This window comes from Jatropha curcas, chromosome 4 (genome assembly GCF_041381405.1).
Source record: "Jatropha curcas cultivar XTBG-Jc1 chromosome 4, XTBG_Jcur_1.0, whole genome shotgun sequence".
NCBI classification, from domain to species: domain Eukaryota; kingdom Viridiplantae; phylum Streptophyta; class Magnoliopsida; order Malpighiales; family Euphorbiaceae; genus Jatropha; species Jatropha curcas.
Genome location: NC_143154.1, coordinates 24,808,226 through 24,819,623, shown reverse-complemented (window position 1 = coordinate 24,819,623; position 11,398 = coordinate 24,808,226). Strand labels below are relative to the sequence as shown.

The window sequence follows — 11,398 nt, the reverse complement described above, 5'->3', positions numbered from 1 at the left end:
TAAGGAGACAAAAGGAAGTAAATAAAAATGTTAATTTTGTCAAAATATTAAATATTACTCTAGCTTTAGTAATCTCAAATATATTGTATTATGTAAGATTCCAAAGATATAAAGTTCTATTAATTTTAATTAGTTATTTTATTAAATATAATTTATTAATTACAATTTAAGAGAATTAATAATATATTAAGTGACAATTTATATAGTTTTTAATTATATGAATAAATTATTTAATTTATTAATTTTAATGATAACAGTTATTTTTTGTATTAAAACCAAAATGAATTAATTTAAAATATATCGAATTTAGGATTGATAGACTTAAGCCCAAGCAAGGAGTTAATAATTTTACTTAAACAATCCATTGGCCAATTATATATACATAAAGAAAGTTTACGAGTCACACAAAATTAGATCATAAATAATGAATTGTCACATGTCCTAACCACCATATTGCAACAGGTGTTACAGGACACTCACGACGATCTCATTCTTTTTTTTTTTTTTCCCCCTAAATAATTTAGAACCCCAAAATAAAAAATAAAAAAAAACGATAGAAAAGAAAAATAAAAACTGAAAATTTAACAGAAAAAAAAAAAAAACGGAAGGGAGTAGCAAATTAAAACGATAGAAAACATGGATTCTGCTTTTAGCGCAAACATTTTCATAAACAATCACGTGGAAGGATTTTATTTGGCATGGTGCCAAAACTTAATTCCAATGTTTTTTTTTTTTTTTAAACTACCCGTATCCGAATACTATATCAGAGAATGCTTAATTCAGGTTGGAGTTTAGTCACAGCTAAAACTTTTCACCTCTCCCTGCAGATGTGTTTAGTGAAAATCGAACCGATAATTCTTCTCACATGCCTAGTCTGCATTGCTAACTAAGCTACAATCCGTAGGTAATCTAATTCCAACGTTACCACCATGAGCCGTGCAATTTTTTTTTTTTAATTCTCTTTTTCTAATCAGTCGTACCCCCAAAATTGCTATAAATATACTCACAATTTGTTCACTGTCTATCCACTCTTCAACTAAACAATATCACTTTTTTTTTCTTTCTTTTAGTTTTAAATGAGAGAGATGAGAAGCCTCAAGTCCGATTCCCTGTTGTTAGTCCTTTCAGTGCTACTGAATAGCGGCAGCAGATAATTTTGCTGATTTTTTTTCTCAAAATTAGTTTAATTAATTGTTATTTGTTTATAATTTGTTAACAGGCAAAATTTTCAAAGCTTCATCCTTCAGGTAAATATAAACAACCTAATTAAAAAATCAGTATCTACTAGAATTGGTAGAAATTTTTAGATAGATAAGAATTTAGATATTTCCTTTTTACTATAAATAGTTGATTTGTTGAATTGATATTTTTGAACTGGTGACTTTTAAAATTCGAAACAAGACCGGTCTTTTTAGTCATTTAGATTCTATTTATGATATAGACATAAATCACAGTAACTTTCAATTTAAGTCTCTTAAATAACAAAGTTTGATCTTTGTGAATGAAGAAAATTTCCGTCAGGAGTGTGCCGTTATGGGCCTGACATGGCACGAGCAAGATTAGACTTAATCTAATGGACTAGGAGCACCTGTGATATAAATAAATAAATAAAAAGTTTACTCAATTGTTTTTTTTTTTTTTTTAACACTATATTTGCCACAGACTGCAAACCAAGATGTAGTTATAGGTGCTCAGCAACATCATACAAGAAGCCATGCATGTTCTTTTGCCTAAAGTGTTGCTCAAAGTGCCTTTGTGTTCCACCTGGGACTTACGGTAACAAACATCTATGCCCTTGCTACAATAATTGGAAGACCAAGGAAGGAGGACCAAAATGCCCTTGAACTTACACAAGCGTTTCATTGTTATTTTTATTTTTAAATCCCAATGCATACTGTTTATGCTATAAATGTACTTCTTAATATTATACTTTTTTTCTTAGAAAATTGAATTATCATGAAGAGCTGTTGGGATGATTTCATTTCCAATATTTATTTTTGCATTAACTATTTATGTACTGTATTAGTCTAAACATGCATGGGGCATTCACAGAGGCTAGAGGACCTTTTACTCCATCTCAATGGATGGAGCTTGAACACCAGGCCTTGATCTATAAATACATAACCGCTAATGTTCCTATACCATCTAATCTGCTAATTCCCACTAGAAAAGCTCTTAATTCTGCTGGGTTCTCTAGCTTTTCAGCTGGACTCTTCTTTTCCCCGTCTACCCTGCGTGGGTTGATTGACTCCTGCTTCCCACGTTTTTTTCTTAATTGATATTTCATAATAATTTATTTTTATTTTCAGACTATATTTGCTGCTAATCTATTTTAAAATTATTGCACAATGAAGGCTCTTCTACGTTGGATCTTGGAAATTTAGGTTATATTTATATTTCTTCACTTTAATCAATAGTCACTTTCAACTTTTACTTCTTCTATTTACACTGTTTTTATTTTTACGTTGTTGATCGTAATTTTTATTTCTTATCTTTTATTAAATATGGATATTCCATGTTTAGTACCTATTAACAGGTGAAATTAGGGCTAAAATACAAAAATCTTTTGTTTTTCTATTGCATGAAATTTAGACAAGAAAGTCATTAATCTGCATATGTTAATCCATATGAAGCTACAAATTAAAAACAATTTATAAATTAAAAAGGAAACAGTCAATCGTTGGTGAGTTGTAAGAGGTCTCGACCACAAGTGTTTTCATCAATTTAGTGAATAAATAGGAAACAGAGAAAATTAAATATTAATCATATATAATTTTTTGATATTTCTGTGCTTGACAAATAATAATGTATTTCTGTACTTTCTTTGGCTCATAAAAAAAACAAAGGATAGAAACTGACAGGACTACGAATTCTTTGTCGCAAATAACACAATTAAGTTTTTTTTTTTTTATTTAATTTTTTATTTCAAACACAGTTAAAAAAAAAAAAAAAGTTGATCCGCTCATCTGCAAAGATCAAAGTAACGTAGAAAGAAAAGCTCCATTGAGATTTTACTTCACCTTTGCAGGAAGGTATGGAATGGGAATTAGTTGGAGATCGTTTACCCTTGTCACTGCAATTCCATACTTTGCGTTCATGTCAAGATCTTCTGGCTGCATTCCATTAGGAAGTTTCCAATCAAAATGATAAAGCAATCGGGCAAGAGGAAATTGAACATTAGATATGCCGAATAATATTCCAGGACAAACTCTCCTCCCGGCACCAAATGGAAGAAACTCGAAATGGTTTCCTTTAAAATCAATTGAAGAATTCAAGAATCTGTCCGGATTGAATCTCTCAGCTTCAGGCCAGTAATCAGGATCTCTACCAAGAGCCCATGCATTTATAATAACTCTAGATTTATGAGGAATGTCGTAACCATTAATTACACAGTCTGCCATACATTCTCTAGTAAGTATTGTTCCAGGAGGACGTAATCTCATAGTTTCTTTTACAACTGCTTTTAAGTAGTGTAATTCCCCGATGCTTTCTTCATCCACGTACCCTTTTTCACTAAAAACTTGTCTTACCTCAGTTTGTACTCTTTTCATCACGTCCGGATTTTTTTGTAATTCTGACATCACCCATACTACAGTGTTAGCTGATGTGTCACTACCACCAGACAAGACGTCCTGAAATAGATTTTATCATAAGTTAGTAAGCAAAACAATATTTTCCATCAATGAGAAACTTGTATTTATGTATAAAAAAAAAAAAAAAAAAAAAAAAAAAACTAACCAGGATAACAGCTTTTATGTTGTCATCTGTTATAGGGTGTTCAAGGTCTTCTTTAGACTGAGCTTGCAAAAGGACATCTATTAGATCTTCTTCTTCATTCTTTGCACCAGATTTAGCTCTTGATGCCCTTCTAGCCCTGTGTTCATCAATAATATTCTGGAATACCCGATCTGCTTCTTTATGAGCTCTCTGTAGTTTAAACCTCGTAGTGCTAATTTTATGAAGCAATTTGATTGAAGGGTATACATCAGAAAGACTAAAACCTCCGGCAGCTTCTATCAATTTCTTGATAGCTGGAATGACTACTTCTTCTCCGTTCCACAGCTTGCCAATAGCTACTCTTTGAATGATATTGTAAGTCACAGAATTGAACATTTTGCTAAAGTTGACTGTTGACCCTGCACGGGAAGAAAGTTCTGTAATTAATTTTGATACTTCTTCTTCTCTTATTAATCCGAATGACTGCACTCGTTTATTAGACAGCATTTCTTGGGTGCAGATTTTTCGCATTTGTCTCCAATAATCTCCGTAGGGCGCAAAGGCAAGATCCGTTGAATTATAAGCCATTATATTTGCTGCAAGCAGAAAGGGTCTTTGAGCAAAAATGTGATCATGGGTTTTCATAACTGCTTTAGCAGTTTCAGGCGAAGAAACAACAATGTTCGTGACTTCGCCGAGCTGAAGGTGCATAATAGGCCCATGCTCTTTGGCCAAGTCTCTCAGACGGACATGGGGTAACGAGGAGCCAGATAAATGATGCATGCTGCCCACTATAGGCAATTTCTGTGGCCCTGGTGGTAGATTTGGAGCTGAGTTTTTTCTGGATTTTTTCCATAATCTTAATACCGTCAAGAGAAGTACTAGGAAGGTGAAAAGGAATGGAAAAGAAAGGAATTGGCTTTCCATGATGAAAATGCCCTAGGTATTGATATGGATTGATGAATTGCTGCAAAATGTTCATCATCCATATTTATAGGATAGTACGGTAACGTATTTTAATTCTAATCATATATTATATTAAGCCTTGGTAGCCGGCTCTCTGCATTCATATTAATTAATATTATGTTGAGGTATTATTATTTTTTCTCTTCAAATTTTGAAAAGTCAATTGACAATGGATTGGTTGAAGCATTGTAAGCGATTTAAAATTTAAACCTTTTATGCTTGTTAATTATTTTTTCATTAAAAGTTGTATATCAAACACTAAATTTCAACAATTTGATGCATGCTTTTAAACATCATATTATATAATTAAGTTCAATCCTAGCTTAATTTAATTACAATGCTTTGTCTTTGAACTAGTGCTCATTTAAGATTAGAAAGATCATAAAGATTTAAAATTTTAAATTTGAAGTCTTGTTATAAAAAATTTTTCGCCGTGTTTTGTTGAAGCTATTAGAGATGCTTGGTTTGTGGATTTGACGAAGTACTTATAGAACAAAATGATTAATTAATTGATCAAGTTTAAAAGAGGGTGATGGATTTCTTGAATTATAACTAATAAAATTACTCAATAAGTCATGGAATGATAATTTACCTCAACTATAATTTATAAAAAAAAAAGGGTTTGTTAATTGCTTTTAGAGTTTAAATTATGTCTAAAGACTAATAAAAAGCCATTTCTTCTTGTTATTATTATTAATGTGGCTATTAGTTATTGAAAATAATGAATATAATAAATCTATGATTAATTATTAAAAGAAATAAATAAATATATGTATATTTATTTATGCATACATATGTCTATTTAATTCTTAAAGTTTTCTGAATGTACTGTGCTTAAGTGGTTTCTGAATTCAAATTTGTCTCCCGTAATTTCTCCTCGTGCTCCAATTTATAATATTAAGAAAGTCCACTGTGTCGTATGGAAAATTCAACATCCTCCTCTACCTTTTATTTAGTTATCCAAGTTCCAAAACGGCAGCTACTAAAGTCAGTCACAACAACTCTGAAGGAAAAACAGATGCATCACTCTATTTTTGGGTTGGAAGGCAACCGAAGCCGGACGCTATTGCAGGTGACTGCTATGGAGGCTGGCCTATCAATCCAAAATTGTAAGTTACCAAGAATATATATTTGGACCCTATTGCACAGAATTAGCTATTTTAATAACCGTCGGCTGTTCTATTAATGTTTTGTCAAATTTTAGAGGAAATAATATTTTATAATATATTATTTCAAATTCTAAACATTAAATTATCCAAAAAATGCTATAAATAATAAAATATAATATTTTAACCTTAGTGAAAAGGTTAAATTATCAGAAGCTAATAGAAATTATAGTTTCATCCAAATTTGTTTGTATGAAATGAGAAATTACTATCAAAATCTCCATAGATCTTTTCAATAATAATCTCCTTTTTGTTATTTATTGTTTTGTGTTTTTGTATCTCCATCAGATAAAAATCAAGATTTAATTTAGATTATTATTAATAATAAATTTATCAAATACAACAAGTTAATTCGCAATAAGCCTAAAAAAAGATTATAGCACGAGGGTGTTATATTTAATTTATTTGCTACATAGTTTTATTTTTTTACCTCTGAGTCTTGCAACGACTTTTGTTGTCCATGTTTATCACACATTGTAATTAAAAATGTATATAGTACAAAAAAAAATTAGGTGTTGTGATTCAACAAAGTCCGGCAAAAAATATATAAAGCAAATATAAAATTAATGGAATTTTATAAATTGAATTGGTAGTTGAAGATTGGTTTATTACCATCCTCTATTTTGAAATTTCAACTCGAAAATATACGACAAGTTCCGTATTTTTTGGAACTTGAAAATAATGAAATATATTTTTCAGCAATTTATTGTTTGAAAACAAACCGAGGAAAATGATAATTCTATTTTATCAAATAAACTCTTACAATTATTGGAAGAAAGCTATCCGTCAGCGAATCCATAATCAATCCAACCAAAGTTGATTTTCAACTGTGTGCGATTATATCATGTTCAAGTAGGTCCTCTGATTTTCAATTTTCCAAAGCAAGACAAAATTGCTTATTTTGGTTCATTGGATTTGCAGCCCCAGTGTTTGATTAAATTCTTCAAGGATGACTGACTGACTTCTGTTTGGTTTGTAAGAAAATTATTGCGTGATACTTTTTGGTATCTGCTTCAATTTGAACAAAATGAGCAATTATATTAAAAACTAGAAATTTCATATGAAGATTAATTTAAGAGCTCCTAAGTAGAGGCAACAGGTCCATGTATGGGTGCGGAGAAAATAGAATGTTGTCTTCATATCAGAAAAATGATAATTAGTAAAATATTAAATAATAAAATTGGTGAAAACTCTTATAGTCGAAAATATTTAAATTCGAGATTTCTCACCATTTACACAAATAAAAAGATCAATCAGACGATACATGATTGATTGTTATTTGATGAAATTATTTAATATTATTGTGAAGGAACAAATAATGGAATGAAGACTTATGCATGATGCATGTGAAGAATTATTTAATATTATTTAATTTTTTCATTGATCTGTCATGTAACATATGCATGAGATGGCGTGGTAGTTTTCAAAGTAGAGTTGTAGCTTAATACGAGTTAAGTATAATTTTTATTTAATAAATAAATTAAACTAAAATTTATTATGCAATAAGTGAATGTTCTATATGGCTAGAAGTCTATATTCTTAATTATTGCGAACTCTATCTTCCTGATTTATGTAATTATAGTTCCATTTATGTAAGATTTATTAAAGTTTCATTTATATAATTATATATATGTGGTTTCTCATGAATAATAAATACACCCTTGTATTCTTTTTCATATTTTGCTTTCTATCTTTTCTCTTTCTTTTCTCTAATTTTATATTATTTTATAACAAAATTAATTATATTTTAATTGGATGTTGATGACACTAACGAATGATTCCGTGGAGTTATATTTAATTCATTGATGATCGATCACCAAATGAATTAACAAGCAAATGGGCTTTTGATAATGATTGTACTGCCTTTGATGGCTTTGAGACTCTTGTATTTGATGGCTTTGAGACTATTGTAACTGTTGTCAGTAGTACAAAGTGTATAATAATCATTATTTATAGTCCCAAATGAAAATAAAAATGAATTAACAAGCAAAGATCAAACCCAACCTATAAGACCAACAACGAATTATTTATAGTTAGAAAGGAAAACTGAATCTATCTCGACTTTAACCATTAGGCTAAGACTTTATGTCCCATGGTCTCTTATTCGAAAACCACTTAAGTCAAACATTAATATATTATACATCTTCCGTTCCATTTTAATAACAGTAAATAGATATTTTATTTTGTTCAATTTTAAGTTTTTATTTGAAATTTTGAGACTATATTAATTTTTCAATTTTATCTATATTTATTAGGTGTCATTTATTTTTATATTTACTTTTAAAAAAAAGACAATTTAGACATTATATTATATATTTTTAGAAAATTAATGAATTTCAATAATTTTCTTAATTCTTGTGAAAAGAGCAAATATTGCTATTAAAGTGAAACGGAAGGAATAATACTCAAAAATATTTTATTCAATTAAAAACCAAATGTGGTTGGACTTTTTTACAAGCTTCGAAATAATTTATTTCATTTATATTTATTTAAAAGATTTAACTCATTTTATCTATATTATATATAAAAGTGAGAATGAGATGAATAATGAGTTTATCTGTAATAACCTTAATAAAATTTTAGAAATCCTAAATATCCTTTTGGATAACTGATAATATTTTGAGTTTATTAAATAACATAAGTTCTTAGTAATTGATAAATTATGATATTAAATTATTAATCAATTGACTTTTTTTAATAATTTTTTACTAATTAATTTAAAAAATTTACATTCAATTAAATATCGGTTACATTCAATTATTTATCAATTTATAATGAATTAATTACTAAATCAATTAATAATTGTATTTATCTTTAATGGTACTTATGAATATTTGTTTAAACTTTAATTTCTATAATACGTGTAATTATTATTTCATTGCAATACCGGAATATGTCCTTAACTTTTTATTTTAAAATGTAAACTAAATTATTATACAAAATAATATAAATATTTCAAATATATAAGGAAAACTACGAAAAAGTAATTTAAAAATTTTTAATACCAAAATAAATTTATTTTCTCAAAGATGTAATGTGGTTGGATATTTGATATAAAACATGATATTTTCTTTTAAAAGGTAAACTCTATGAACATATTATTTTTTAATAAATATATACGATAATGGGACATTTGAGAATTTATATTTTATTTTATAAATAATTTAATCTATTTTTGTTATAATTTAAAATATTTTATTTAGGAGAGGGATAGAAAAAGAAAAAAGTGTATTTTTTAAAATAAAATTTCAAATAGAATATACATAATTAAGTCTTTTAAATTTTATTTTTAAATAAAATAAACATAATTTAAAAATTTTAATATCAAAATAAATTTATTTTCTCAAAAATGTAATGTGGTTGGATATTTAATATAACACATGATATTTTCTTTTAAAAGAAAAACAGTATGAATGTATTATTTTTTAACAAATATATATGATAATGCGAGATTTGAAAATTTTATAAATTTATTTTTAAATATTTAATTATATTTTATTTTTATTTATTTATATTTTTTTTTGAAAGAGTAAAACTCAAAGTCTTTCATTCATTATCATAAATCTCGGACAAACAATAAGGAATATAATTCCAGATACGTAGGTGCGCAAAACGAATAGAAGTTTGAGCTAGGGTATGAGCCTTTAAGTTCGCTTGCCTATGAATCCATCTACACGAAACCAAAGGGAGGTCTAAAAATAAGTTTTTACAATCAGAAATAATATTCCCCACATCCGATCTGAATAAAATAGAGGAGCTCAAAGCAAAAAATAAAACTTGCGAGTCCATGAAAATAGTACCTCCACACTCAAAATAATTTTGCTTGAGAAATAATAAAAAACTACGAAGAGCTAGAGCCTTTGCAATAAAAGGGTTCATACCACCTGTAAAGTGGCCTGAAACTGCTCGAACAAAAATGCCTTCCTCTGTCTCCATCATCGCTCCAAATCCTTGCATGCCTTCTTGCTCAAAAATAAAACCATCGACAAAAGCTTGCCATGATTGTTTTCCACTGTTGCTAAGACGTTCGGGTGGAAATATTGCAAGCCTCTGCCGACTTGTATTTGAGGATGCACTAGCCATGCTCCTTTGTGCCAACTTTGTATGTTCCCAACTAATCATGTATTCTTTTGCCTTCAAGAATGTAGTGTAGCACGTGTCTCTTATATTGTTCTAAAGAGCATTATTTCTTGCCATCCAAATATATCTGGCATACATCAAAAACTTTTGGGATTTTAGTTTATCACCATTAGCAAGTACTTGCAAAAAGAAGTTAGTAAAAGAAATATTTATATCACCTACTTCATACCCCCCTTCCTCCAAACTCCCTTAGCCTTACTACATAACACTATTGCATGATTAATATCCTCTTCCTCCCCACACTAAGGACACCCAATATCAACCTCCACCCCTCTCCTTCTCAATCTCTCCTTCGTAGGCAACACATTCCTTAGAGCCCTCCACATAAAATCTTTGTCTTTAGGGGAAGCATCTAAACCCCACATCTTACTCCACCATCCACCTTCTACCTCATGCACCCTTCCCCTCAACAACCTCCTTCCCCATTTGATTATATTTTATTATAATTTAAAATATTTTATTTAGGAGAGATATAAAAAAAAATTATATTTTTTATAACAAATTATCAAATAGAATATACATGATTAAGTCTTTCAAAATTTTAAATTTTTACTTTTAAAATTTATTTTTAAATAAAATGAACATATGTGTGTAGAATGACGAACAATTGAAAATTTTAATTTTAAAAATCTATGTAATATTTTTATTCTTATATTTATGTATTTATATATATTGAAACATATTTATTAGGTGATATTGTAGTTATAATGAATTTTAAATAAATGATAATATAAATTAATGTGAATATATATATATATATATATATATATATATATATATATATATATTGCTGATTTTTTAATTAATCGTTATATTCACATTAATCTTATATGAAATTTTATTTTAACATTATAAAAATTTAAATAATATAAGATAAAAATTATAATCAATATTTAATATTAAAAAATAAAAATAATATAAATAATAAGTGAAAAATGACTTAAAAAATTGAACGAACGAGTATGAATAACGTGTATAGTCACATGCAACACACGTCATAACATGACTAATGTTTATAAATTGGAAGATTATATGTTTTTTTTAATACTTGCACAAAATATTTAGGGTCTTATCTGTTTTAATAGTCTATAAATTTCATTAATTTACGCTCCCCTTTCGAGACAAAGGGCCGTCCGAAGAGGAAGTTTGAGTCGCGGATAATCCAACCATGACCTATTTTAATTCTTGAGTAAATGTTCAAAGATATAAATACATATATCGAAAATTATAGTTTTGTTTATAAGAACGAATGCAAATGTTTGGCAAATAGGTCGAAAGTGTATCTGCCTTAGTTCCTGGCAGGTCTATCCAACAATGACAACGTGGTGATTGCCCATGAAGAAGGAAGACAGTGAAGGACCCGGCCATGGCCATGAAGGTGGATATGCCTTTGCTGAAGAAGTGAGCAT

General features: G+C 28.5%; 2 protein-coding genes across 2 annotated transcripts; one reads left to right on the top strand and one right to left on the bottom strand.

Moving 5' to 3' along the window:
- The first annotated feature begins 1,085 nt into the window (after positions 1–1,085).
- LOC149497039 (protein GAST1-like) lies at positions 1,086–1,994 on the top strand. The gene is made up of 3 exons (XM_089719998.1): positions 1,086–1,133; positions 1,220–1,247; positions 1,663–1,994. The coding sequence occupies exons 1-3, from the start codon at positions 1,086–1,088 to the stop codon at positions 1,842–1,844; spliced, it is 258 nt and encodes an 85-aa protein (XP_089576124.1). The 3' UTR covers positions 1,845–1,994.
- Positions 1,995–2,791: 797 nt separating this feature from the next.
- LOC105638613 (desmethyl-deoxy-podophyllotoxin synthase) lies at positions 2,792–4,765 on the bottom strand. Its single transcript, XM_037636685.2, has 2 exons — positions 3,739–4,765; positions 2,792–3,632 (listed from the first exon to the last, which is right to left on the bottom strand). The coding sequence occupies exons 1-2, from the start codon at positions 4,642–4,644 to the stop codon at positions 3,012–3,014; spliced, it is 1,527 nt and encodes a 508-aa protein (XP_037492613.2). The 5' UTR covers positions 4,645–4,765; the 3' UTR covers positions 2,792–3,011.
- Positions 4,766–11,398: the final 6,633 nt, after the last annotated feature.

What these genes read in the sequence shown, in the direction of transcription:
- LOC149497039 (XM_089719998.1), top strand. Translation starts at nt 1,086, where the DNA reads ATGAGAAGCCTCAAGTCCGATTCCCTGTTGTTAGTCCTTTCAGTGCTA. An exon ending in TGTTAGTCCTTTCAGTGCTA is followed by an intron (nt 1,134 to 1,219) that starts CTGAATAGCGGC and finishes ATTTGTTAACAG; the next exon opens with GCAAAATTTTCAAAGCTTCA. An exon ending in TTCAAAGCTTCATCCTTCAG is followed by an intron (nt 1,248 to 1,662) that starts GTAAATATAAAC and finishes TATTTGCCACAG; the next exon opens with ACTGCAAACCAAGATGTAGT.
- LOC105638613 (XM_037636685.2), bottom strand. Translation starts at nt 4,644, where the DNA reads ATGGAAAGCCAATTCCTTTCTTTTCCATTCCTTTTCACCTTCCTAGTA. An exon ending in ACATAAAAGCTGTTATCCTG is followed by an intron (nt 3,633 to 3,738) that starts GTTAGTTTTTTT and finishes AATCTATTTCAG; the next exon opens with GACGTCTTGTCTGGTGGTAG.